At 34.2% G+C, this 27,340-nt stretch overlaps 5 protein-coding genes across 8 annotated transcripts; 2 read left to right on the plus strand and 3 right to left on the minus strand.

Annotated features, from left to right (window-relative positions):
* The first annotated feature begins 15 nt into the window (after positions 1-15).
* Positions 16-7,329, plus strand: LOC107471959 (probable choline kinase 2). Its single transcript, XM_016091516.3, has 9 exons — positions 16-185; positions 1,164-2,258; positions 2,511-2,632; positions 2,814-3,012; positions 3,612-3,729; positions 3,816-3,863; positions 4,124-4,224; positions 5,309-5,459; positions 7,104-7,329. Exons 2-9 carry the CDS (start codon positions 1,242-1,244, stop codon positions 7,235-7,237), a joined length of 1,890 nt encoding a protein of 629 aa, XP_015947002.1. The 5' UTR covers positions 16-185; positions 1,164-1,241; the 3' UTR covers positions 7,238-7,329.
* A 670-nt stretch (positions 7,330-7,999) lies between these two features.
* Positions 8,000-10,373, minus strand: LOC107472029 (uncharacterized). Of its 2 annotated transcripts, none has more exons than XM_016091603.3 (3): positions 10,240-10,373; positions 8,461-8,662; positions 8,000-8,376 (listed from the first exon to the last, which is right to left on the minus strand). In XM_016091603.3, exons 2-3 carry the CDS (start codon positions 8,647-8,649, stop codon positions 8,281-8,283), a joined length of 285 nt encoding a protein of 94 aa, XP_015947089.1. In that variant the 5' UTR covers positions 8,650-8,662; positions 10,240-10,373; the 3' UTR covers positions 8,000-8,280. The 2 variants fall into 2 exon arrangements, with proteins under 2 accessions (XP_015947089.1, XP_052111389.1); XM_052255429.1 differs by having other exon boundaries at positions 8,461-8,650; positions 10,240-10,335.
* A 1,088-nt stretch (positions 10,374-11,461) lies between these two features.
* On the minus strand, positions 11,462-16,425 carry LOC107471933 (putative DEAD-box ATP-dependent RNA helicase 29). Its single transcript, XM_016091474.3, has 10 exons — positions 16,311-16,425; positions 14,575-16,188; positions 14,439-14,496; positions 14,093-14,197; positions 13,885-13,933; positions 13,566-13,639; positions 13,353-13,405; positions 12,921-13,053; positions 12,674-12,812; positions 11,462-12,004 (listed from the first exon to the last, which is right to left on the minus strand). Exons 2-10 carry the CDS (start codon positions 16,083-16,085, stop codon positions 11,796-11,798), a joined length of 2,331 nt encoding a protein of 776 aa, XP_015946960.1. The 5' UTR covers positions 16,086-16,188; positions 16,311-16,425; the 3' UTR covers positions 11,462-11,795.
* A 162-nt stretch (positions 16,426-16,587) lies between these two features.
* On the plus strand, positions 16,588-24,831 carry LOC107471638 (uncharacterized). 3 transcript variants are annotated; one of them, XM_016091129.3, is made up of 12 exons: positions 16,588-16,714; positions 17,085-17,183; positions 17,722-17,862; positions 18,500-19,375; positions 19,614-19,701; positions 19,797-19,870; positions 20,499-21,549; positions 21,640-21,935; positions 22,707-22,813; positions 23,614-23,764; positions 24,191-24,343; positions 24,568-24,831. In XM_016091129.3, exons 1-12 carry the CDS (start codon positions 16,676-16,678, stop codon positions 24,691-24,693), a joined length of 3,201 nt encoding a protein of 1,066 aa, XP_015946615.2. In that variant the 5' UTR covers positions 16,588-16,675; the 3' UTR covers positions 24,694-24,831. The 3 variants fall into 3 exon arrangements, with proteins under 3 accessions (XP_015946615.2, XP_052111121.1, XP_052111120.1); XM_052255160.1 differs by having other exon boundaries at positions 16,621-16,714; positions 17,054-17,183; XM_052255161.1 differs by lacking the exons at positions 23,614-23,764; positions 24,191-24,343; positions 24,568-24,831 and adding an exon at positions 22,900-22,949.
* Positions 24,832-25,237: 406 nt separating this feature from the next.
* On the minus strand, positions 25,238-26,451 carry LOC107471639 (cytosolic sulfotransferase 15-like). The gene has a single exon (XM_016091130.3). It carries the CDS (start codon positions 26,445-26,447, stop codon positions 25,359-25,361), a length of 1,089 nt encoding a protein of 362 aa, XP_015946616.1. The 5' UTR covers positions 26,448-26,451; the 3' UTR covers positions 25,238-25,358.
* Positions 26,452-27,340: the final 889 nt, after the last annotated feature.

Consider the following 27,340-nt stretch of genomic DNA (forward strand, 5'->3'; position numbering starts at 1 on the left):
TATTCTTATTCATATTCACATTCCTAAAAAAAAAAAAAAAATTTCCTCTCGATTTCGAACTTCTCAAACCGTCTCTCTCTTTCTCTCAATACAAACAAACGCGATCTGTGTGCTGATCCTTTCCTTTTCGCAAACCAAACGCTTCGGAATCCCGACACTCTCATTCCCTGGATTCCACTCGCAAGGTTGGCGCCATTCCTTCTCTTTCTTTCTTTTTCTCTCGTTTCATCTGTTGTTGTTGTTGTTGTTGTTGTTGTTGTTGTTGTTGTTGTTGTTGTTGTTGTAGTGGTTTTGAATTTTGATATTCTTGATGCTTTGGTGCCGAAGAAAACCGTGGCTATTGGAGGAGAATTTTGATTTTGGAATTTGGATCATCGAAGGTCCAAATGCAATTTTCGTCATTGTTAGTTATTGATGTTATTTTTTGCTATACTTTTGAATGATTGATCAATGCCGTCATTTCGAGTGTGTGTTTGTTTTGTTGCGCTGGATGGAATTAAGGAAATGATGCTGAGAAGTTTGATTTGAAAGGAATTATTGCTTTGTTTCGAATTTCTAGCGAAATGAGTGTTTTTCTATATGAAAAATGATGCACAGTTAAGCTAATGGGAGAAACTGTTTGCATGGCCAAAAAAATTGGTTGGAAAGATATGTTGTTGAGGGGATTATTTAGATTTGTCTGATTTCGTATTGTTTCAGCTTAGAATTGATAATGAGTGGTGATTGATTGCGCACTTAGGTAATCAAGTTTATCGTTTCATTCTTCTCATGCTTCGAAAGAATGAAATGTGTTGTTCATGCATGTGTGATAGGAATGCCTATAAAGACATCTTTTTCCTAGAACAAAAAATAAATGGGATTGTGGATTGTTGTTTACTGATTTCAATGTTTAATAAAATTAGGACTTGTTATTTAGTAGCCTTAGTAGTTGAAAATTCTTTGATGTTGCTCCTAAGTTATCTGACAATATACAATTCTCTTTCCATTGGTCATTCTTGCTCAACTGTATCCATTTACAGTTGATGGAGGAAGAGGGACAGCACTATGCTATGTTAGTTTGTCATTGTGACCTGGAAATTTATTTGGATATTATTTTCACGTGTTGAATGGGTTTTGTATTTAATTTTATTATTTGTTTGGGCTTATTATCCTTTATTTTCCAGGTCTTGAAGTTACAAATAGAGGAAACTTGATATTGTAAGTAAATCATTGGTATACTTGAAGTTTTGGAGTAGTTTGCTATGGATCTTGCAAACAACACAGCAGGTGCTTCAGAAAGGCCTGCAAAACACAACGAAGGTGCTATAGGAAGTCCTATAAATGATAAAGCCAGTTATGCAGGAATTCCTTCAAACAATGAAGTGGCCGGCACAGGAATTCCTGTTACGGACCTTTCAGTTAGTTCAGCAAATCCTGCAAAAGACGAACCAGGTGGTGCTAACCGTGTAAATGACCAAGCTGATAGTTCAGAAAATCTTGCAAAGGACAAATTAGATGGTGCAGAAAATTCTGATGAAGACAAACCTGATTCTCCCATAAACCTTGTAAATTACCGATCAGGTGGTGCAGAAAATCCACCAAATGACAAATTCAGTAGTGCAGAAATGCCTGTGAAGGAACTAGCAGCTGGTATAGGAACTCCTGTAGGTACTGCAGAAAGTCCTGTGAAGAGAAAAGATGGTTCAGAAAATCCTATAAATAATACAAAAGGTGATATAGAAACTTCTGTAAATGACAAGGCAGATTCTGCTGAAAATGCCGTGGATGACAAAACACGTGGCATAGAAAATCTTGTAAATGATAAAGCAGATGAAGCAGAAAGTCCTTTAAACAAACAAGCAGATGCTGCAGAAATTCCTGTAAAAGTCAAACAACTGGCTGCTGAAAACATTGTAGAATACAAAGCAGATGCTGTTGAATGCCCTGTAGACAGCAACGTAAATCGTCTTCCAGCTGAAGCAAAGGAGATATTAATATCACTGGCAAGTAAATGGGAGGATGTGTTGGATCCAAATGCATTGCAGGTGATTCCTCTCAAAGGGGCAATGACAAATGTGGTATTTCAGATAAAGTGGAGAACTAAAGCTGGGGAAACATCACGGAAGGTTCTAGTTAGAATCTATGGTGAGGGTGTTGACGTTTTCTTTGATAGGCATGATGAGATCCGGACATTTGAATTCATGTCAAAACATGGGCAGGGACCATCTCTACTAGGACGGTTTGCAAATGGTCGCGTCGAAGAATTTATCCACGCACGGGTAACATTGTCTTCTTTTATTTTCCGTCTTAATACTGGAACTACTCAAACTACCTTATAGAACCTTACTATGAGTTTGCTGATGAATGGTTGCAATGGAATGTATATATATTCCAACTATTATTACTTGGAGCTACCCTCACTTTTCATTATTCATCCAGTTATATAAACTATTTGTAAAATTTAGGCAGTGCTTTTATTGTTTAACTATCCATTGGTTGACATTGTTGTAGTTTTCATTATGACTTATCAGACATTATCAGCATCTGATCTGCGTGAACCATCAATCTCTGCTCTTATAGCAGCCAAAATGAAGGAGTTCCACGATCTTGACATGCCTGGTGAAAAGAAAGTCCACCTTTGGGATAGATTACGGTATGTCCTTTCTGAACACTCGTCTGAGCCTGATTATTAAAAATATGAAAAGAAACCTTATTATCTGACAAATAACATTTCTCACTTGTATTAGGTTTATTTAAATAACTCCTGCTCAATAATTTAATATTTTCAGTACACTTCGATCTTTTTCTCAAATATTTTTGTTAAAATGTTTCAGAACATGGCTTAGCGAGGCCAAACGTTTGTCATCCCCTAAAGAAGTGGAAGCCTTTTATTTGGACATAATTGACAGGGAAATCTTTGTTTTGCAAAATGAACTATCAGGTGCTGCAAGCCAACGGATAGGATTTTGCCACAATGATTTGCAGTATGGTAACATAATGCTTGATGAAGAGACCAATGCTGTCACCATAATAGTGAGTCTCTTTTTGTGCTAGTTGGTAAAATCATGATAATGTTGCTAACACCTCTGTGGGGGCAGATAAAAAAATATTTGATCTTTTATGGGACCTTCTCTCATAAAACAATTGGTTATACTTCTGTCCTAAGATTTTAACTGATATTTGTTGAAACTAGGATCATGATGAATGAAGAAATCTTATTTCATCTTGTGGATGAGTTTAATTATAATTGATGAACTTTTTTGAATTCTTTCTTACCGAGACTATTGTACTAGTTTAGGCTAAATTATGTATAAGCTATTTGATGCCAGATGGTGATAAGCCTGTAATTGATATAAGATTACATTGTGATGTATATATCTTGCGTGCGATGACTATTCATCTTTTTTCTTCCTTTCTCCCCTTTTTGTGGTACTAGACTTGAGGTATGATAAATTGGTCTGCTAGTAATCGTCCTGTTGAATAATCTTAGCTATTATGAGGTATGATAATTTGGTCTGTTAGTAATCATCCTGTTGAATGATCTTTGGTTATTATGTTCTCTACCATGTAACGAAAATTATAGTTTCAATGGGTCTTATCCAGCAAGATTTTAATGCGTGCCTTTGTGACAGGATTATGAATATGCAAGTTATAATCCTGTAGCATATGACATAGCAAACCACTTCTGTGAGATGGCTGCTAACTATCATACAGAAACACCTCATATTCTCAACTACAAGAACTATCCTGGTACTTTCGACTTTCTGAATTTATCATCGTCATTCTCCCCGTATTTTCATTAAAGCATGACTTTATTGGGCTGGTTCTTTTGGCAGAGCTTGAGGAGCGTAGAAGATTTGTGAACACATATTTGAGTTCCTCAGGTATTTGATTTCTTTAAATGTTTATATGACATAGCTTCGTATTCTTCTGTAGAACTTAAAATTGAGGAGTTGCCATTTGCTTTCAATTTCCTGACTTTGGTTGTATTTCATAATTGAAGCAACCAAGTTGCATTTATAAATTAAAAAACTAAAGATCAATAATCGTTGAATCTTGTATTTCATCACTTCTATAGTTGTGTATTACCTTCAGAACTTAAATTATCTTGCCATGTTCCTGAAGTTATTGGACCTGGGCGCAGGTGCGCAACCAAATGGCAGTGAAGTGGAGGATCTACTTCAAGAAATTGAGAAGTATACACTTGCAAATCATATTTTCTGGGGCGTTTGGGGAATAATTTCGGTACCTTCACTTTCTCAGTTGTGGTTAATCATTTTATTCGTGCTTCCAAAATAAGTCTAAATAATGAAAAATCATGGAATAACATGCACCTGGTTCGTGCACCGAATTTTCATCATATTAAGATTAGACTGCTAATAAAAAGTACTTGTTTATCGTTTCTATAGAACTACAAGTGAAAAGTGAATAACAGAAGTGTTGCTTTTTTATTTTTCCAAAGTTAAGATTTCATTGAATGAAAAGGAGGTTTTTGGGTCTATGATAGACCACATACAAAGGCTAAAACTGGGATTTCCACATCACAGAAATATCTAAAAAAAACATGAGAGAAAGAAAGAATTAAGTGATCAGAAAGGAAAGTTCATCTTCTTCAGTGAGTTAGGACACGAGGTAGGTCAGGAACTCAGCGTAGTTAGTATCTTGTTTTCCTTTTATTTTATTGCAGCTGCTGTTCAAATAGTTAGCAAGTTTATTTGCTACCTGAGAATGAGTTCACTGGGAAATAGTCTCTTATGAATATTTCACTCTCAATTAAACCAAAGTCCAAAAGTTTCACTTGTCATATATAACTAGAGATCTGACCCTTTCCAAGCGTACTACTACTAGAGGGTTGTTATCTATCACCCACATTTTTCAGTCTTTCAAATGTAGATATGTTTGTTTATTCATCTTCTGTTATTATTTTTGTTTTTTTTTATTTACCTTTTTCGAGGATTGGGGAACATCCTAGTATCATGTTATAGCCTTTGCAAAATAAAGTTATAAATGACTAAATTTTTAAACTAAATAACCATAACGATCCTTCTGAATAATGTGTTAATTTTCTTGGATTTTTCAGGACTTTTGGGTTTGAAAAGCTTTTCCATATACTGCCAATCATATATTGGATCACTAGAATATAACGACCTGCATTATGAAAATCCCCACAAAAAAATATGTTTTATGTTGATTCTTTGAAGTCCTACATGCAGTAATATACTACACAATATACACATTGGGTTCTACCCTTCCTCGGATCTTGCATAACGCGAGATACTTTGCATTGTGCTGTCATTTTATTAACTAATCTTATGATTACCTTGCTCAGGCTCAAGTAAACAAAATTGATTTCAACTACAAGGAGTATGCGAAACAGAGGTTTCAAGAATACTGGACAAGGAAACCTTATCTTTTAAGCCATGATGCTCCCTCTCCTTATAATGCACCTTCTCCTTATAACAATCCTGCCGAGGGTACAGGTATTTTGATTTGATTTGATTGATTTTTTTTATTTTTTATTTTTTATTTTTTTTTGTATTTTTGAAACGTTAAATAGAATCAATAGCTTGTCACCTACGGAACAGATAGTATTTTCTTGATGTGATTTTAAAGTGTATGTTGAAGTTCGTTGTTTTTGTTTTGACTTAGAAGATTGTTAGTTGAGGTGAATAGTTTTTCAGTGTTGCAAGCCACAACAAATAACAGTATTGTATCTGTAATTCAAGTGTGATTCATGACGTTAGAGAGTAAACAAAAACACAATTTGTTTAGTATTTTCTGATTTATTCATGAATTGATGATCTCTCCCCCTCCCCCTTTGTTTTGGTTCCGTAATGAATTAATCTAATACTTATAAACGATCCTCCTTGTTTTTCTGCCTTTTTCTGTTGCTAAAATCAACTAAATTATATAGTTTGAATTGGATAAATTTTTTTTCGTTCTTGCTTTTCTTTCTCGTGCAGAAGCCATAGTTTTTGACGCGAGGACATGTTACTTGACATTACTTTTGTTAACAATGAATTGGTGAAAAATGGGTGAGAAGTTCATGTATAATCCATCTCTGTAATTTTAAAATAAAGTTAATAATTTCTTTTATAATACTTTCAAACCAAAATTTCCCTAGTTATTAATTAAGCCTTGGATATTTTCATTATAAGATATCGTTAAGGCCCTAAGGGTATGTTTATTTTATATTTTTCCATAAGTGTTTTTATCTATTTTTTTTCTCATTTGTCTTGATTTTTTTTAAATAATGAAAATCACTAAAAAATTATTAAAGAAAATATCCCTTTTTGGGTTTTTAGTACGAATCGTTCTAGTTTTTTCTTTTATTTATTACATGTAAAGTTTAAGTTTTATCATTAGTTTTTCTTAAATTTGAACAAAATCTCCGTTAAGTGCTAATTGGTTTAATAGACTTTTCTTATCACAGGGATTTAATATGATTAATTTACAAATATTTTTATTTGAATTTTCTGATTCATTCATAAACATTGCATGCATGGAAATTTGTTGGGTTTTATTTCGATTTTTTAAACAAAGTGATTTTTGCATCGGGGAAAAAAAATCTCGGATTAGATTTATATACAGACTAAATATATTATATAGAAGTGTGAAGCTTGAGTCAATTTTGTCTTTATTTATTTATAAACAAATGTAAAATGCAAGTTACTAATGCTATAATTTTCTATTTCATTTCATTCAAGTTTTCTTTATTTCTTGGGCAATGAATTCATTTTTATCGGACTTTTATTTATGACAAAAAATACTATGATTTGAATTCATAACCCAAATGATTTTCTCCTGTAATATTAAATGAAAAAAATGGTTATCTGAAATAATTAATCCAACTTGAACCCGAGTATGAAATAATGAAAGCATCAGATGTGTTCGTGTCCTGATTATATTTAGTTCCTTTAAGAAATTTGCATCACGACTGTTAATATTACTTTTAAAAATCATTCTTTAATTAATCCATTAAACTAACCACTCAACCAGAGAGATAGGGAATTAGAATCTACTACTGATAATATTTATTATGTGAATATTGACTTGAATACCATAGCATATAATTTTAATGCAAATTATTTTGGTATCCAATAATGTGAGTAAATTTAATGCAGGAGAGCTAGCAGCGCCACCACAACCACCACCACCACCACCAACTCATGCAAGGAAGAGCTCGGGTATCTTTAAAAAGATGAAGAGAGTTTTAGGTCTTGGCTTGTTCAGGTCCTCCAAGAACTCCACCAGTTAGATTCATGCAACGCATTCCTTTACCTTGTTTGGCCATTACTACCTTTTGACAATGAGATATGTTATTGTAAATAGAAGCAGGAATCAGCTACTACTGCATTTTTGTAACCTCAAAATTTAAATTTAAATTAATTATTCTTTTATTTTATTTTATTTTTATTTTATTTTTATTTTTATCACAATCAATAAGTAATTAAAATGCCTTAACATTTGTTGAGTATATTTATGGGTCTGAAAGCAACATAAATCGTCTTAAATAATAAGTAATTAGAATGCCTTAGCATTGAATGAATGAGCATTCACGTGGATTTCTCATTCAAAAGTTTTTTTGTACATTTAAACGTATATATCATTTCTTTTATTATTATTATTATTATTATTATTATTATTATTATTATTATTATTATTAGTGCATCGTTAAAAAAGAATATAATGAATTTATCTTTTGATATCAAAAAGGAAAAATACACGTTTAAGTGGAATAAATCGAAGCTATTGTGCAATTAAGTGCATTACTAATTTACTAGACACATTAAGATATAACGTAGTGAACCAAACGCACTAATTTATATTATACTGAAAATAGTAATCATAAAAATACAAACATTAAACAAATAAATGGTTTTCGTGCGAAATAACTTCAACTCACAAATTCAATCTATAGAATCGGGCCCTCATATATTTATCAGGTCCTTTGATAATGAAAGTGGAAACGCAGAATGACGGAAAAATAATCTATGACCAAACATAGCTCTTCTATATAGACTAGATAAGCATATTAATCTCCTCTCTTATTTAATAAATGTGTGTATATTGTATAAAAACAAAGATAAAAATAGCCAAAATGATAAGTACCTTATTTAGAACAATAAATTTATATAAAATGGTAATTCAGAAGAAAAGATAAAGCTGTGCAACTGTATTATCCTTTGTATTATCCTCTTTACTATTTATTGAGATTAAATTTCAAGAGAGTGTAATTAAATATCTGGAATATGTTACCACATGACTCAGTCAGAACATACTGGATTAAAAGCAACAAATCTAATCTTGTACGATTGTCTGAAGAGGCAGAGAGCTTTCAACTTCTTTGGTAGCATCAGAGTTCCTTTCCGCAACAACCTTGGATAAGCCAAACATCTGAAACCAAGAACCGCGCTTTATCAGCAAATGTCAAAGAAAGATGACGAAATGAATCATTATCGAGAAAGTTAAGGAACAAACCTTCTGAACTGTTTTCTGAAAGCAAGTTTTGTGTTCTTCCATCGAAGCATGAACAAACTCGTCAATGTGATCCTTCACATCCTGCAAGAATGTTGCTTCTTCGTTCTTCTTCTTTCGACATGACGTAGCCGATGGTGCAGTTGCAACTGATGATGAATGTGTTTCGGGTTGGCTTTTCTGTGTGTCCATGCTTTACAAAGAGCTGTAACAAGTCAGACCATGAACTCAGTGATCATCAAACCAATTTCTTTGAACCTTATTATTAACACAGATCATACTGCTATCACAATTAACCAAAATCATATACTGCCAAAATCATTTTGAAATTTGATTTGTTATCGAGACGGTAAAAAAATCACTTTTAAAGTTGCTCAAGATGATCAAATTGATAATAGCAATAAACCAATCATCACTAATCATTTTTCAAGAAAATAAAGAAGAAAAACAAGGCAAAGAAATAGAACAAACGCATCTACATTCAAAACTAGCCTTGAAAATCAGTACACAAATGTCAACTATATTATCTCAGCAACATGAATCAATATTTACTTCCCAAGATATGAAAATATTAACTTTTTACAATGCTAAACAAGAACTTTTCATATTTAAAAGTGTATGTGTAATAAATAAAGCAGCCAATGGTGCATGATTTCAAGTTGCATAACTAAACTTATGGTCAAGATGCAAGAGCGATATATTCAAGATAATTATTTGAGAATACATCAGAATTTGTAGGAAAACAGAGAACAGATTTGAACCTGGAGTTTGACTGTCTTAACCTAATAAACACATGGTGAATCATGCATGGTTTCAAGTTGTATAGCTCATTGTATGTTCAAGAGAACATTTGATAATAAAAAAAAGAATCTGATAACAATAATCTTGAAAGCTATGTGCACAGCCTCACAAAAGAGCACACAGCATCATTTTGAGTTTCTGAGTTGTATAGTGATAATTATATCAGCAGTGAACATGGAAACAAACACGCAAAAATGAGTCTCACAAAATGTGACTCGACCATCTTGCCCTTGAATGAGCAGCTCAAATCTTCTAGGAAAATATACCAATAATATCAACAAGTATTTCTCCATCAACAAACAAATGCATCCCAAGACAAAATCAAAACTTAAAGAACTTCATCAAATCGAGCGCAACACCACCATCAAGCCACCAACTCATTCATGAGTCAACTTCAAATAAAGTGCTTAGTTAATCATAATATTTCTGCCTCCCTCAAATAAAACAATCCTCCTTTTTATTTCTTACCTTTGCCTTTCGACTCATTTATCTAATAAGAGGATATTACTGCACCAAACAGAACCAAACCAGCTAGCTAATAATATAGAACTTACCCCCTCTAGAGCAAAAGCAACTGCTATGCTTTTTTTTTAATAATAATAAATTAGAAATGATCAATGAAAAGAAATTGCAGATGTAATTTTCTCAGCAGCCAGAATCCAAGACAACAAAAGGTTGCGTATCAACTTAGTCATGAAAACTATAAACTTCTCATCAACCTATTGAACCCTAAACTTTTAATACCCAATTCAAATCATGGTCATTAACAAATACGCAGCAATAATATGATACGAGCATCAATAATAATCAGAACACGATGACCTAATTTCAGTGAAAGAGAACAATTCCAGATTCAAAGCGTAGAAATCGTTTTTGAAATATGCAGTTCAAACTTCAAACAAAAGTATTCCCAATCACACAGAATGAAAATCACGCAGCTTATGAAGCTACGAATCAGACTAAAAATGAAAAAAATAATACCTTAATCAGGGTGAGCACTCTTGCTACCAGTTACCACAACTTCAGAAAATACCCGAGAGAACCACCGAACCAGTCTGGTGTTTTCATATTTATCTAACTGCCCAAGAAAATTTGAATATTGTAAACTCAGGTACAATTATGTTTTTTTTTAATTACGAGTGAAATTCAAACTCGTAATTTTTTTTTACTAAAGATAAGAGACTCGAACTTGCGATCTCTTAATTAAGAATGAAAAGATTATCCCATTTGAGCTATAATTCATTGATTCAAACTCGTAATTTTTTAGTTGAGTATAAAAAAATTATGTCATTTTTAAACTATAACTTAGGGCTCAGGTATAATTATGTTGTGAGAATTAAAAATTAGTAGATAATAAATTAATTAAATATATTAAATTATTTAATAATTTTTAATTATTAATTTTATATAAAAATAACTGTTCACTTTTGAATATATTGTTAATAACTTAATGGTAAAAACTCAGGTGCAGTCGATTTTACGTGAAGTTGATAGTTGAGAATCGTTAGATGAAAATTTAGTCAAATCAGTCAAATCATCTAACGGTTCTCAATTATCAACTTCACGTAAAGTCAACTGCACCGGAGTTTTCACCTAACTTAATACTTAATATAAATAAAATTATAGAAAATATTTCAAATACACCAAGAGTATCGATGCACCAATTATTTTAACCGTTGATCTGAATTATAGAAAATATATATTCCGGAGCACTTAAAATGTTTCCAAAATTATATACATGGAACTAGTTATATATTGTCGGAAGAATTTAATTTTGATAGTTTTATACATTCATCAACCATAATTAGTAAATTTTTAAATAATAAATTTAAAAATTAATTATTTTTATTAATTTATCAATAAATATATATAAAATTATTTTGTAGACATTAGACAATACATAAAAATTAAATTTTTATTAAATAAGTAAATAATTATTTTTCACACAAAAATTGATATATTTAAAAACATATATAATTAATTATTGTATCAACAAAATAAATCATTTTATACTATTAGTGAAATAAAATTAAATTCTTTATAAACAAATATAAGTAATTATTATATCAACAAAAATAAATTATTTTTTATATCTACCATATAAATAGTTATCTAAACCCACATGTTAACAAGATAGTCAGTCACTCCACCAAAATGGAAAGGCACGGAATAGTAAGTATATAATAGGGAATTTCAGAGAGAATGAAAAGGGAAAACATATATGTAGATCAAAATTGAAGAGGATACAAAGGTACAAACTACAATTTATGTATTTAAAAATAAAAAACTAAAACACAATTCACTTATCACAACATTTGTGTTAAGACATTTTTCTCTTCATTGCTAGCTTTCACAACTAACACTCTCCTTTGCCCTCATACCCCAAACAAGAAAAAGGAACCATTTGCAGAAAAAGGCACCGTTCATTGCAGAGTTTGACGCCAATCCTCTTGCTTTCAGCTTGATGTTCATTGCGGAATTTTGACGCCAATCCTCTTGTCTTCAATTCTCTTAATTCCCAGGGCCTCAAGCTGCATCTATTTAGCTCTTCTTTTCTTTCCATTTTTACCAAACTTTTTACCTTTTGCTGACTTGCTCTTCAAATGTGAAATCCTGTCAGCCTTTTTCTGCCTCTCCTTTCGAATTTGATCAAATTCTTTGATCTCTGAACGAACATGAGAATTGGGCATTGATTGCTGCCTCTTACTACCGCCTTTGAAATTCCTACCTCTTCCTCTGTAAGATCCTGCATTTTAAACACGACATAATCGATGTCAATTCAGAAGGCTTCAACAAGTTACTTCAATCTTTATACATTACCACATGCAAAATTGTTTACTATCACAACTTGAGGAATGCAACAATTTTTAAAATTGACAGACCTAAGATTTTGTTCAAATGGAGATCTAAAGAACTTCAATAAAACTATAAAGAAGACTGCAATCTAGAGATCATGCTAATTAATGGTGTTAGTAGTAGCTCAGGACAAAACAACTTAGGATCATTGTTGTGTTCTTGTTTCTTTTCTTCAATGCTCTTGCAGCAGTAAGGTAAATAAATTGTTGTCTATGAAAAATGATCATCAATCAGTCTAGCGACTATAACAAATATTATTGTATAATAAAACAATTAAAATGTATAAAAAACATGAAAAGCTAAGCAAACTTGTTGATGTAATATCAAACACTGGATCCTTGTAAGAGTTTATTGCTTTGACATTTTCCAATGGCACCTTATAAGTTTCACCATATTCTAAGGAAGCTAAAAACATATTCAAGAGAACTTTACACATGCAACAATAATTCTACATTGGAAAACAAGATAGAGAACATACGCAGACTCCACTTATAAACAATAAATACTCACTAAATATTAAAATTTAAAGGGAGAAGCAAATTAGGCATATATTTATTACCTTTAAAACTTGTGGATTCTTGAGCATCACCATCATTATTTGTCCCCTTAAGAGATACCTTAGTGTGTGAGCGCTCTTTCCACTTCTTATATATGCCTGTCTTGGTGGCCTTTGTTTTTGCACCACTCTCTGTCTTTATCTATATCCAAAAAGGAAACATGAATGTAACATCTAAATCCACAGGAAGGTACATGAAAGAATTTCATCTTGTATATAAGTATGCATATAAATTAATATAAAATTGTACCTTTCCATTTGCTGCAACACGGTCACCATTATTTAAACTGCTCAGCATTACCTTATCCCAGTGATATACAGATCTTTGTTTCTGAATGCCAGTACTATCATCTGCAACCAGATCTAAAACAGCAGAATCCAATCTGAAATATTATTACATATAATTAGAATCAAACAAGAAAAATTAAAACAGACAGAAATGATCAGAGGGTGCAGGTAAAATAACCCATTTTGGTTGTCAATATAATGTACAAGTAAACATATTCAACACCAAATGACAAACACAATCAACCAAGATTGACATTTTTAACTAATGATTATTGTTAGGTCCTCCGAACTCATGATTTACAGCAGGGTCAAACAATATTTTGGTTCTCATCTTACCCTCTACAATACTCACATCCAACAAGGAACCGTTACTGATCAATCAAGCAAATATTACCTGTTCGCGGCAAATTCTTCATTAGCTTTCACAGAAAGGCCAGCCTCCATGTGCTGAGAATGATAGCAAGACGCAAAGTATCAGTAGGCAAATTGTAAGTAGTTTCAAAAGCATAATCATCACACATTAAGAAAACATAGCACTAGCATATGCCAATATCATATAATTTGGCAATCCAGATCCAAGTAAACAACACTAGTAATAGAAACTTACTTGATTTTTAGGTACTGAACTTATATAGTATTCCTCATCCATGAAACTCTGTTGCTTTCTCTTAGAACCAGATGCTGCTTAAACCAACGGAAAACATAGTAAAACGTTAATCAATTGTCACTTCCTAGTCTTCTTTTGTGAAAAACTCAAAAAGCATACTCCTTTTTTTAACATATATTGAATGCTTTGTAATAGCAGAAGCCACAATTTGTAAACAAGATGACACCGTGAAGAGGATAATTTCACCTAAAATACAATAACAAACCCAAAGGAGGTCTAATGACTATATAAAAGAGAGAGAGAGAGAAGAGGGGGGTACCTTTTCTCCCTTTTCCAGTGGAAGGAATATCTTCTGGTTGAATTTCCTCCTGCAAGAGGAAAAAATACATGTATCCTCAAGCGTTGGAAAAGAAAACGCAGAAATAAAATTAGCATATTGATTCAAATCAGTTAGAAGAAATATTTAGCCAGTTATCAGGAAATGAGGTTAGGATGTCCACATCTAAATTACAGCAGTAGCAACATACCTGTTCCACAGTACTTTTAGACTGCTGTTCATGAACCAAATTTATAATATTCTCATGAATGGCTCTCTTCCTTTTCATCACATCAACCCATTGACCGGAAGGACCCTGCAATTATGCGTCATTTACAATGTCAAGGTATTATGGTAAGACAACTAGCTAATGATGAAAGCCAGAAAATCACGAAGATATTATTCCTAGTGGCTTGCTAGGGGCAGGCAATGTAAACTCATACATGATATATCATGGAACATGAATGATCATTAACATGGATATTAATATGTGTGAGATGACACTAACAACCATGAAACAACACACCAAAAATTAAGTTAATGGAAACACAAACTACCTGTACATGCTTTGATTTAGCTGCTTCCCCTTCAGCTTCCAAGATAGTCTGCTTTGGCCTGAAAATTACACGATCTAGTTAACTTATGATAAAATGATCGAGCCATTAGACAATTTGTATATAATCTTATACTCACCTAAACTTTTTCAAATGCTCTGAAAATGCAAGGGCCATTAACTCCCCAGTTTCCAATACATTCTTGAACATCGGATGCAGACCCTCACGTGGCAAATCCTTTACTCTTCGAATAGACTCCTTGGATGGTAAGGGTTTTGTCTTCATATATAAACGGAATGCATTGTTACAGGTTCTCTGCAATGACTCCAATTCTGCATTAGTATCAATAATTTCCCTAACTCTATCTGAAACAAGGTCAAGGACTGTTTGAGGGAATCGGCCATAAACAGTTTCTCCATTTGCCATTGCCTGTTCAATTTTCGACATTACTCCAGTCATATTCTGCAAGACCTCTTCTTCGGTGGGAGCAGCTTTTATCGGCTTCGACAGAAACAAATGAAGATCCAATAGGTAAGCCATATCCTCCGGTGTCACGAAGGAATAAGCAGTGCCAGTACGGCCAGCCCTTGCAGCCCTTCCAACACGATGAACGAATATCTTGGGCTTTGGTGGGAAGTCCCAATTGATAACATTATCAAGCAACGGAATATCAATGCCACGAGCTGCAACATCCGTCACAATCAACAGCATCGTCTTCCTCGACCTAAACCTTGATACATGTATTTTTCGGGCATCTTGATCCATGTCACCATAACACACAGATGGTTCAATCCCTTCTTCTCTAAACAGTATATTCAAAAACTCAACATGGTGTTTTGTGGATACAAAAATCAATGTCTGCTGATCCGAACCAATCCTTTCCCTAACCAAATACAACAATGCAGCATACTTCTCTTCCTGTCTCAAAGTAAAAAACACAGTCTTCAAATCAGGGCTAATTTTAGTCTCCAAATCAAGCCTCACAAGCTGAGGATCTCGCAGGCCGGCCTTCGCAAACTCTGCGAGCGCGCTGGGCATAGTAGCGCTAAATAACAGCGTCTGGCGATTCTCGCCGAGCTGCGAAAGAATCTGGTGCAACTGCTCAGCAAAACCCATCCCAAACAAACAATCAGCCTCATCAAAAACAACATACTCAACGGTACGCAACGACATGTCGTCTACCTCAGACAAATGGTGCATAAGCCTACCAGGTGTGGCAATTATAATGTCAGGGCTCTGAGCCAGTTCCTCAAACTGGCTCTCCATGCTGTCACCGCCAACTAACAAACTAACCCTAAGATCAGTGAAGTGACCAAGCTCTTTGGTGAATTTTAGGGTTTGAAGAGCCAAGTCCCTTGTAGGGGACAATATGAGGGCTCTAACACCGGACTGAGGGACATGCTGGTTGAGCCGGTGGAGCATTGGGACAAGAAACGCTGCCGTTTTGCCGGAACCAGTGCGGGCCATGGCGACGACGTCGTGGCCGGAGAGGATGAGAGGCATCGTCTTCCTTTGAATTGGAGTGGGGACTTTGTAGCCTTTGCGTTTGATTGCTTTGAATACATTGGGGTTTAGATTCAGAGATTCGAAGCCCCCTGATGATTTTGACTTCTTCTTCTGCTTCTCTATTCTCTTCTTCTCTCCTCCCATTTTTTCTTCTCACTTCTTCTACACCCTACCAGCTGCCGACGGCGGCGTTTGTTCTCTTTGGTTCTTGTATAGGGTTTAAGTTAACTAACCTAACATATGGTACCTGACGTCATAAAAAATGGGGAATTTATTTTAATTATAAGTTATTCACTTATTCTAAATATAAATTAAATAAAAGAAAAAATACATATTTAATGATTAGTTAATCGGTAGTTAATGACTTACAAAAACTAAAGCTCTGAACAGGTCGCTGTGGCAGTGAAGAAGCAAGGTTGGTGGTGGGTGGTGTGTTTGGCTGGATGTTCTACGACGGAGAGGTGAGTGACGCGGTAGTGGTTCGCCGGAGCTTTATTTTTTGGTCAGGGTTTGGCCGGAGCTTATGGCGGCAAAAATGTGGATTCAATAGGAAGTAGGCTAAAGGCCCAATACTTTAAGGCCCAAAGCGATATTAACGAAGACCAAAGAAAAAACAAATTCAGTTTTCACGGGTTTCGCTCTTCCTTTGGCGCCAAATTTTATTCTATTCGCGCTCTGCAAAGAAAGAGCGTCTGCAGCTTTCAACCACTTTCTTCCAGAATCGAGATTCTTCCATGGCCAGCCTAGGACTTCGTCCTCCTCAATTCTCCGAGGTTTCGCTTCTTCCTTTTCCTCTCTTGCTATTCTGTGATATCTTCGTTTTTCCTTTTTCGTCTTTTTTCCTATCCGCTTTCTAGCTTTAGTCCGCAATTTTTTTTCAGAAGTGTAGTGTTAATTTCTTTTAGCAATTCCTCATATTCGCTTCGATATTTTTTATCCATGTTTCAATTGGATGCTTTTTTTTGTTTATTTCTCTTTTGCTATTGAATTTTTCTTTTCCTTATGCTCTGTTTAAGAGCTGAATTAGTTGATACATCAACGCTATAAAAGATTTTTTTCCCCGGTTCAAACACTCATTCGGCGATTTAGATTTTTTATATCTTCAATTCCAGAGGCTGTGTGTAACACGTAAACATGTTGCAGGATGTTGCTTGGCTTCCATATTGGCTTCAGAATCTTAGAGCTGATGGCTCCAACGAATTTCTAGAGGATTCTCAAAGTCCTAACAACCAAGAAGTGAAGGTTGAAATTTCTCTTCTAGTTACTGTTTATATTTATTTTTGTTTATCGTGTATGTCTAAGGGAACAAGATAGTTTGGTGTGGTGGATTATCGAACCAGTATGCCATTTCCAGTCTTGCTTTGATTTGAAGTTACCGTCCTCTTTTAGGGTTGATGACTGCTTTTGTATTTTCAATTTGAATATGCTTCGGTGAGAATTCTCATGCAATATTGTGCATTTATGACCATGGAGAGCTAATAATTTCGTGGTTAATTTAACCTCTAAGTTTTATGTTTTAGATTTTCGTTCAGTTTTGAAAATTTTGTGAATGTTAGATTGGTTAATTAACTCGGCCTATGTTTACAAAGCTGGTCCACGCCATGAAAAACGAGGGTTGTGTTAGGATTGTGACAACTCAAACTTTGTTCAATCCCAATGCATGGACATGATGCAATGATGTTTTGATCCATATAGCTGACCCCACTAGTGGAGAAAAGCTTTGTTAAGTTAGATTGGTTGAATTCTTTGTTGATGTCTTCTCTTATTTGAAATGATTTAGGGTCCAAAACCTTCTCCAGAAAATCGTAGTGATGGAAAATGTATTAATGCACTTCCTAAGGATGATTGTGGATACAGAAGTTGCCATTTACTTTTATCTGCAGAAGATAGTTCAAATATTAGTTCAGCTCCTCCTGAACATGTAAGTTGTTTTATTTTATCATTTCTCTGTCTTATGCTTTTATATTTTCAACTGATATAAGCATGGTGGAGTCTTCAAATAATTAATTCTTTAAGTGTTTCTGAGATAAATTCTGATCCATAATGTTAGGAAACCACATTACTAGAATGCATAGAAGTAAAGACAAATAAGGAAATCAGCATAGAGAAAATTAAGTAATGGGAGGATGCATATTTGTAACCATCTAGCTATAGTTTGCATTGGTAGGAGGTGCTTGCAGCTATATAGTTTGTGTTAGGGGTGCTGAGGAGGAATCTCGGAAGATTGGAATTGGACTTGGGAGAGTTTCTAGATTCTCATAAATAATAGATTTAAGTTCTCTAGTGGGGTTAACCTTATAATTCATTTTGTGTTTATCTTCTCATGATTTTAACTTTTTAAATATTTTCTAGAAGCTAAGATTAATTGATTCAGCAACAGAGTGCTGCCTATGGATTTGTCACTTTCCCTGATTTCATGGTCGTTTTAAAATTTTCTGATTTCAGTTTCATTTTAGTATTATGAACTTGAAAATATGAAGGACCTGGCAAAAACTATTTCTAGAAGCTCTTTTATGACGGGGGTTTTGGTTTGATCTATTTTTGCTCCATTGATACAGGTGTTTCACTTTAGTCTGCGCCTTTCGTCAGATGCTGAGTCTTTCCCAACCCAGGATTTGAATGAATTTCATGATGCAGTTTCACCACAGAAAATCTGTTCGTTGCAACCTGTTCAAACATCCATTGATTTTGGACAGAACATGCGTTCTGTTACAGAGCATCTTGCCTATGAACAGAATTTGTTGCCTGCTTCCGTCCCTGAGACTGTTAAAAGGGATGATATGTCGAAATCACTGACTGATACAAATGATGTTATCAGACAACACAAGGTAAAATCCAACATTAAATGCTTCACAAGTGACTCTATCAGTGATGCAGTTGAACTCTCAGTTGCAGCATCTGAGGTTCTTGCCATACACGATCTAGTAAAGATGGAGTCAGTTTCAGAATTGATGCATACAGAAAATGTACTTGAAGTTGCACTTCGTATGAAGCAGGCACGGCTCGAGGGGTGGGACAATGGCTTCCATTCTTCTAGTGAGGACTCCGACTGCAGTGATTCTCTTTCTGATTTGAATGATTTTGTTATGGAAGAGGCCTATGAAGATATAGGCTTGCTTTCTAGTGTTTCTGTTGAGGAGCATCTTTGCATTTCAATTAGATCTCAATCAAATGCTGTCCCCCTTGCTGAAAATTATAGCAGATGCAATGCGAAGCATAGTGAGAAAGAGCTTACTTCTCATGTAGCCAATGTCGATGTGGAGATGGAGAGGCACCAAAAAACTGACTCACCTCTTGATTCTTTATGCTGTGAAAGGGAGATGCATTCTGATGGTCCTGGTTTGGGTTCAACTAATCTCAAACAAGCTGAAAACGGTCTTCCTACATCTCAGCGTTCTGCGGAGAATAATTCCAATGCTTTAGCCCTAAACCAGGTGAATGAGATCCTCACATTTCCCTTTCTGCTTCATCTGTTTAGAGGAAATTCCATATTTTAGCCCCATTTATTTAACAAAAATGTACAAGTTTGATGATTAAAGAAAAAGTTATCAAACTTATTATTTGACTAGGTTTCTGAATTTCAGATATTTCTGCCAGAGTATATCTGTACATTGGAGTTACTGTATTTATATCAATGTAGTAACTGTTGCTAGGTTGATTTCTACTTGCTAGACCATTGTTTCGGCTATGGTTGATTTGACTCCATCTATGCCAGAAAATGATGTTGTCTCGTTAGCTGTTGAAACCTCTGGAAATTTCAGTAAGTTTTGATTTTATGTACTTTTTCAGCATTTTGGTTGCCTTTCTCTCTCTAGTTGTTGAAGCTTATGTAATTTCTGTTGTTAAATTCTTCAGAAAATGAGAACTTGGCAACCTATTTAGCTCCAGAGAGATTTAGAAGCCGCTGGTTAGGGGGTTGGACAAATAAGGTACGGTGTTTCTTCAACTTGCCACTTCTTTAGGTCACTAGTTGATGTTACTGTGGATAATGGTTTGAAAGCTTTCTAAAGAAATAGTTAAATTGTGTAGTTGTTGGACTTTTTTCTTTGGGCACATCTTACTATAATTCTTTCTGATGAAATATGCAAGGAAATATTTGTTATCCTCAGATTTTACTGTCTAAAATCAGGATGTTGGGTGTAACCGTGTAATAACTGCTGAATTTTTTTTTGTGATTAGCTATCTATTGCCTTATACTACTTTGGTTCCTAATCAACCGTTTGGGGCTTTGTGGAAATGCTTAGCTTTATCATTTTCTTTCTTCATTAATATTAGGATGAAATTTCTGTCTTTTTCCTTTGCTATAGGATCGCCCATTTGGTCCTTTTGTACTTGCTTTACATCATTTTTACTCTTGCCACATGGTTTCTTTTCAAACTTTTTACTATACGATTTCTTCTATTATTGCTATATTATTATCATCATCATAATTTTTTTTTCCTTCAACAAATTTGCATCCCTTCTGTCATTTTTATATGTTATCATGGCTTGTCAGCAATCTTGATACTCTGTTTTCTTTCTTTGCTGGCTTTGCATTTTCTATCTCCCTCTTGGAAGGAGTCAGAACCATCTTCGTTGAATTGGAATAATGCTGACCGGATTCCAGAGTTCCACATTAGAGAGACAAGCTTTCTCTCAGAATCTGTAGATATTTTTCCAGATGCAAGTTCTTGCGTTCAGAAACATGATCCCAAGTGTGCAAATGGTTCTCAGCTAAGCATGCATTCTGACTGCTTACACAAGAAGCCTGATGAGGGCATATTGCATTCTCAAAATGTGATCAGATGTTCAAATCTATCATTGATTGATCCTCTTTGTTCGGTTGTTCCGTGTAGCATCTCTGCAGAACATGCCATATCCAGTACTGACAAGGACAAAGAACATAATACTGAAAATTTTGTCACATCCATCTCTGAATTTGTGGTGGACACCTTTCAAAGGATATCAAATAAGAATGCTACATTGGATTGTAGAGATGAGAAAATGACTCCTTCCCTTGGTTTGAAAGATATTCCAATCACTGAGACAGAGGTGGTTAAACAAATGCCTAAGAAATTGACCTGTATTAAGCATATTGATCGAAAACAGTTAAACCCTCTTATGGATTGTAGTGAGATTCAACCCAACCAAGCTCTCCCCCTAAACTGTAATTTGACTCCTCTTCCCACTAACTATAGTATGAGTGCCGCTGCTGCTGCTTCTCTCGGCACAAGGAAATCTGAGAGTCTCTCTGCATCCAAGAGTGAAGATGGAAATGAAAATGAAGAAAATCATGGATATTTTGTTGATAACAAGGCTAGTGATGGGTTAACGATAAAAACATCAGATGCAAATGGCATTTTAGATGAACAAACACAAGATAGTAGGTCACCTCTTATTTTAAATAATAGGACACGCCACCGTTTGCAGGCACCGAAGACTGTTCTAAATGATGTGAGAACAGACCTTCAGAGTGAACAGAACAACAACTACAACGAGTTACAAGTTGTGTGCAATAAATACGATGGTCAAAATGTTGGAGATAGAAAGAAAGTCCGTTTCTCAGAAAAAGTTGAGGAGCTTGATCAGAAAAGGAAGTTGTCCAAGTCGGAACCTTCATACAAAAGAGGTAGATGTTTAGTTCTAATTGTGTCGTGTATCTTTCAGTTCGAAGATTTTTTGTACGTGTTGACTCTCTTTTTTCCCTCCAATGATGTAGGTTCATCAGTTAGAGTAAAGAGGAAACGAGTTTCGAAGTCATCGACTGCTTCTGAGCTTCTTGTGAAACATCCTCTAACAAATTACTGCAGAACGGTTGCCAATGAGTTTATATTCCAAGGTACACAATTCTTACTCACTGGGTTGTCTAGACAAAAAGAAAGGGACATAGAAGCACTCATATGGAATTCCGGTGGAGTGGTGCTTTCGGATATTCCATCTCCTCCAAATTCAAGGGGCAAGAGAAGCTTGACCTTATCTTCCTTGCAGCTTCCTGTTATTCTATGTATGAGAAAGGTTTGTTTCTAGTGATTGACAATCTTATGTTTCTAATACTTATGCATAAATAATCTTCTAATTGGTTATTGATACATTCACTTTATTCTTCCTTTTTATTTATAAATGTCTCGCATGGATTAAACTTCTGGATAAATTAACATATTTAATAATAATAACCGATATGATCACAAGAAACTTTTCAAGATTAAATTTCTATGCCAAAAGCATTATATTTATAACGGATAAAATCATCAATTATTATGATTGAGAAAACGGGAATATGTAAGGAATGGAAAAATCGTCCAATTATAGTTCAGCTCTTGTTGGTGATATTTATTTTTTTTATAATGTTAAGGATTTATTTCAATATCAATTTTGAGCAAGAAGTCTAGTTTTAAGATAACAAGGCTTAGGAATTTCTATTGAAGAGAAGGCAAGATAAACCGGAAGAACATGGAGAGTAAAGAAATCCTCCAAACAATTTTTTTCCCCTTAAGTTTTTAGTTTATTTATTTATTCTCCAAATGCATAATAAGAAAGAAAGGTAGACATCAGAAGAAAAAGATCACTTCAGTTCTATAATTTTTCTGGCACCAAGAATCGTTGGAAGAAACCATGTTCCACAGATTCTGTGAATAGAATTTGTTGCCAAGCAACTATAGAGACAACATTTGAACTCTAGATGACATGGCTAAAAGAGTCTATTAGTTGTTCACTTTAGATTTAGTTACCTTCCATAATGAATGCACTCTTTATTTCTTTTAACCGAGTCTTTGTTCTTTTTCTCAGATGCAAACCACCAAATTCTTGTACGGTTGTGCTGTTGGTGCCTCAATACTGAAAGTTGATTGGCTAACTGATTGTCTTAAATCCAGATCTATTTTACAACCTGAAAAGTAAGTTCTGTTTCTGTTTTTATTGAATTGACCTTTTCTTCTCTTAGAACTTATGTTCGTTGGTCGCTAAATATTGTTATGTCTAGGCATGCCAATATGTAGATACAGAATGTTAAGAAAGTAGGATCAGTCCAACCTTGACAACTTGAATGGTAATTTTGAATTGATTTTGATATGTATTGGAAGTTCTTTTTAAATGTTTCTTTGGCGTTTCCCTGTGGCTATGGTTGTTTTAAGGGAATCTTCATTTCAAAACTGAAAGATTGGATGTATTTAACTATTTATATAAAAAATGGGGAAACGGTTTCACTCTTATATACCACTATAATGGCATTACAAACTAAGGTAGAGGGAAATCAAGGAAAATTATAAGCAAAATCTTTGGTTTGACTATTTTGAGATGGTATACTAGTGCATTGTCTGATGCATGTACCTAATCTCACCTACTGAGACAGATGAGACAAGGCTTGATTATTGTCTTTTTGTGTAAATATGCAACAATTGGCCACAACCTTAATACATTCTCCGAAAACCCTGTTTTGCTGCCGTCATTTTCATTTAAGTTAGTTTCTTTATATTACATTTCTATTTGTACCTTGGACATTATTTTACATCGCCTAGGCTGATGCATCTGATAGCTTATTAGCTTTCTATTGATGCTTAGATTCTTTCTGTTTACCTTGTTTCTTCAATCAGTGAAATGGAGAAAATATTCAACCTACTTTGCTGTCATAATGATGTGATATTAAGCATCTCAGATCTTATTCACAGATTTGTAATCGTGGTTGCTTTCCTTTTAGATACATGATTCTTCCAAGCCGAAGTGATATGAGGCAGACGAAAACTGGGACAGCAATCCATTACAGAGACCGAAAGCATATTTTTGAAAGAATAGGAATTATGCTTCATGGGAAGCATAGTTTTTGCAACAAATTGGCAAGTGTCATCAAGGTAAGAGTCTTTTTCTTTTCTTTTCTTTTCTTTTCTTTTTCCGTTGTCTATTAACATGTGTTTATGTTTAAACTCTCCCTTTTCCTAATAATCAATGGTTCATTGATTACCATTAAATTTGCATGCTTGTAATTCTAAAAGATATAGTTAGATACTTCATGGTTTGGTACTTGTGCATGCATCTGATTCCTTCAAAGCGGGGATGAAATCATATCTCGTTCTTCAATATACTAGAACGAAGTAACTTGTAGCAAACACCAATGCTGTCATGTCCTTCTTGTCCTAGTTGTTTGCCAAACATACAACATGAACCTTAATGTCACTAACTATGCAAAGTGGATTATCCTGATGGTACTTTGATGCAATATCTCTTTATCCTTTAATAAACTTATGGTTTCTCTCTTTTTCCGTTTTTGTATGGCTCAGCATGGAGGTGGACAAGTGTTTAAAACTCTTCAACAGTTAGTGCGGAGCATTGATGAAAAGAGGACTTTGGTGGCAGCTATTGTAGCTGAAGATAAAACTACGATATCACGTCATCTGAAGCACTGTGCCTTAGAAGGGGGTATTCCTATTATGGTAAGTACTAAGTACGCATTTTCAAATTTCAGTATCATGGTTGTGTTTGTGTGCTGCTTATGTTTTAAATGGTGTTTGCGTAGTAGTGTTCATAGGACTATGTCCATTATTAATTGGTACTGTCAGTCTATAGTATAATTAAGCTAACTACATTTCTACAAATCATATAATATCAAGTGTGTTTGTGTGTGAAATCATATAAATAAGTCTGTTTCCTTTTGCAGCCTTATAGTTGGATTGTGAAAAGTTTACATTCAGGAAAGCTACTTCCTTTCACAGAGAAAAACAATACATTTCCATTGTCATTTGATAGAGTTTCCAATCATTTCAATATGAGTGAAGAAATATGACACATGCTTTTCTGGCAGCTGTTTTTAATACTTAATTAGTGGCCCAAATTATATAGTATATACTCTTTTTTGCTTGATAATAATTGTCCACTTCAACAAATTTTTTAAAATAATGTATTATGTCCATATAATGGCACAAACTCCCATGTCATGTATAATTTTTTTTTTTATTTTGGTGATTATGGAAAGAATATCATGTATGATGTAATTGTGTAAAGTAGAAATACGTTTGGAAATGTATTTTTAAATTTTATAAATTATGATAATTCCAATGTTAAAACTATTTTATTTAGTAGGAGTCGGCTAATAATGAGAAATTTGAGTATTATATACAAGATTTTAGTTTCAAACTTTATCGTCGTTATATAATAATAACTTATTTTTAAACTTACGTTTTCAGTCACATAACCTATTGTAACATAAATCATAAACAAATCAAGATAAAAATATCCTGAATTCTAACCAGTGAGCTAATCACATTTGAATTTTATGATTGAAAATTTTGCTAACTGAATGACAACTGTTAAGTGATGGAAGCATAGAAAGTAACATGTTTTAGAAATATAACGTTGAAATAAAATACAGATATTAAGAAACACTAGAAGTCAACGACTTCCAAGGAAAATAAGGGTAAAATAGTACAAATAATCTTTTTATATTTATTATTATTTTATTCCTGTTTCTGCTTTGGAGACAACAGAATCTAAATGCAACCTGAACGACAAACCTGACCCACAGAACTTCTCTTCCATGACTTTGGTCAACTTTTCCACCATTGAAGGAGTAAAATAGTTAACCCAGTCACCAATCTCACCCTTCCTAAACAAGAACTTGTTCTCAAAGTTCCTCCCAAATGTCCCTTTCTTATTAACTTCCAACTCCTTCATATTCTCAAAGCTGCACAGCTTCACTATGCTCTCAACCACACCACAATTCTCTTCCTCCAAAGTAAAAGGGCAATCCAAGAACATAGCCACCCTTTTCAATTGGAGATTGACATCTTCTTTCAAATCCTCATATTTCAAGAACAAAACCTTGTTTGGCCTCTCAATGCTCTCTTTCCAATACCCCAACATATGATCCCAAAATGGACCATACCCCACAACTCCTTTGCAGTACAAATCAAAAGCTTCTTCTATTGGCAACTCCGGCGAACTCGCCGGCTTGATTTTGTTGGTGAAAAACCACGACGACACGAAAGTGTCAAAAGGGTTCCTGCAAATGTATACTATCTTGGTTTTGGTATCTTTCACAATTGAATTCGGCAATGAAGCGAAAGGAACATGAGTGCCAAAGATTCTAGGCTCAGATAAATCAGAAAGATCAGGGACATTTTCTTTGGTACTATAGAGTGTGTATTCAAAGAAAGGAACAAGGTTATGGGGATTGGATTCAAGTAAAGGATGGTTTCCAGAGGCAGGGGAATAGTAGTTGCGCTTTAAAGTGGCAAAGGTGAGTGCTTTCAACCATGTTGTCCCTGATTTTGGGACAGTGGCTATAAGCACATCAGTGTCTTTTGCTTGGAAGTGCTTTTGAAAAGTGCTTATGGCTAGAATTTCAGTTGGTTGGCACCAAAAACCTTGGTATAAATAGAGATAAGGTGTTCTCCAACCTTTCTCTCTTGGGAGATTGAGAATAAGTTTCTTACATTCTTGGCTTAGTTGCTCCTCCTCAATCTCTAATTCAATTTCATTTGCATCTTTCCCAATCCCATCATCACTTATTTTAGATTTCGGGAATTGGGTTGGAGCCATTTTTACTTATTAGAGTGGTAATTGGTGTGGGAATAATGTGGATCATAATAAGGTTAGCGTTATTTATATATAGCAACAGCACTTAAAGTTCTTCAAGCGGAAGAAACCAGTAATACAAAATAAGTAATAACATTGAACCAATGATAGCAGCCACAGCACATGCAGAAACTTTACACAAAAACGAAAAGCACATGCAGAACCTGATTCACACGCACAACAATGACAAGCACAGTAGCACACAATTCAAGTCGGCACCTGGCACATGTAATATGCATAAAATATAATTGGTATTAAAAGAAATCAATAAAAATAAGAGAAGATAATTTATCTTTATATCACTTTTAGAGGAATACCCAATTTGACCCTTAACTATTTTTTGTTTCAAAAAGTCCAGTTGTTAACAAATACTAAAAAGACAATTTCATTTGTCCCTAATATTTTAGAATAGTAGATAAATTAATCTCTTAATAAAATCAGAAATAGATTAATCCTTTATTCTCATACAATTTAATCCCTTACTTTTAGAAAAAATTAAAAGCATTAATGCTCCACAATTAATACCAACTATTTTCTATCAACTTCTATCAATAAGAATGTGACTCAATGTTAGTCATAATAATGTCTCAACAATGTGTGTTTAACAATTATATATTATCAATTAAATATTTTAATGCAACTAATAATTAAGTGTATGTCAATATTTCTAGTCAAGCAGTGAAAATCAATTGGAAAGTCAGTGGTTTTTTTATATATTTGTGTAAAGCTCAAATTATCCAGTTGAATGAGAAGGAAATAGTCAAAGCAAAATTCAAGGTTAAATTTGGACTTCTTTGTCGCTAGGAATGCCAATACTATCCGAATCCACGGATACCACCTTGTCCCTACCTGTTCGG

The sequence above is a fragment of the Arachis duranensis genome, chromosome 10 (assembly GCF_000817695.3).
Source record: "Arachis duranensis cultivar V14167 chromosome 10, aradu.V14167.gnm2.J7QH, whole genome shotgun sequence".
NCBI lineage: Eukaryota > Viridiplantae > Streptophyta > Magnoliopsida > Fabales > Fabaceae > Arachis > Arachis duranensis.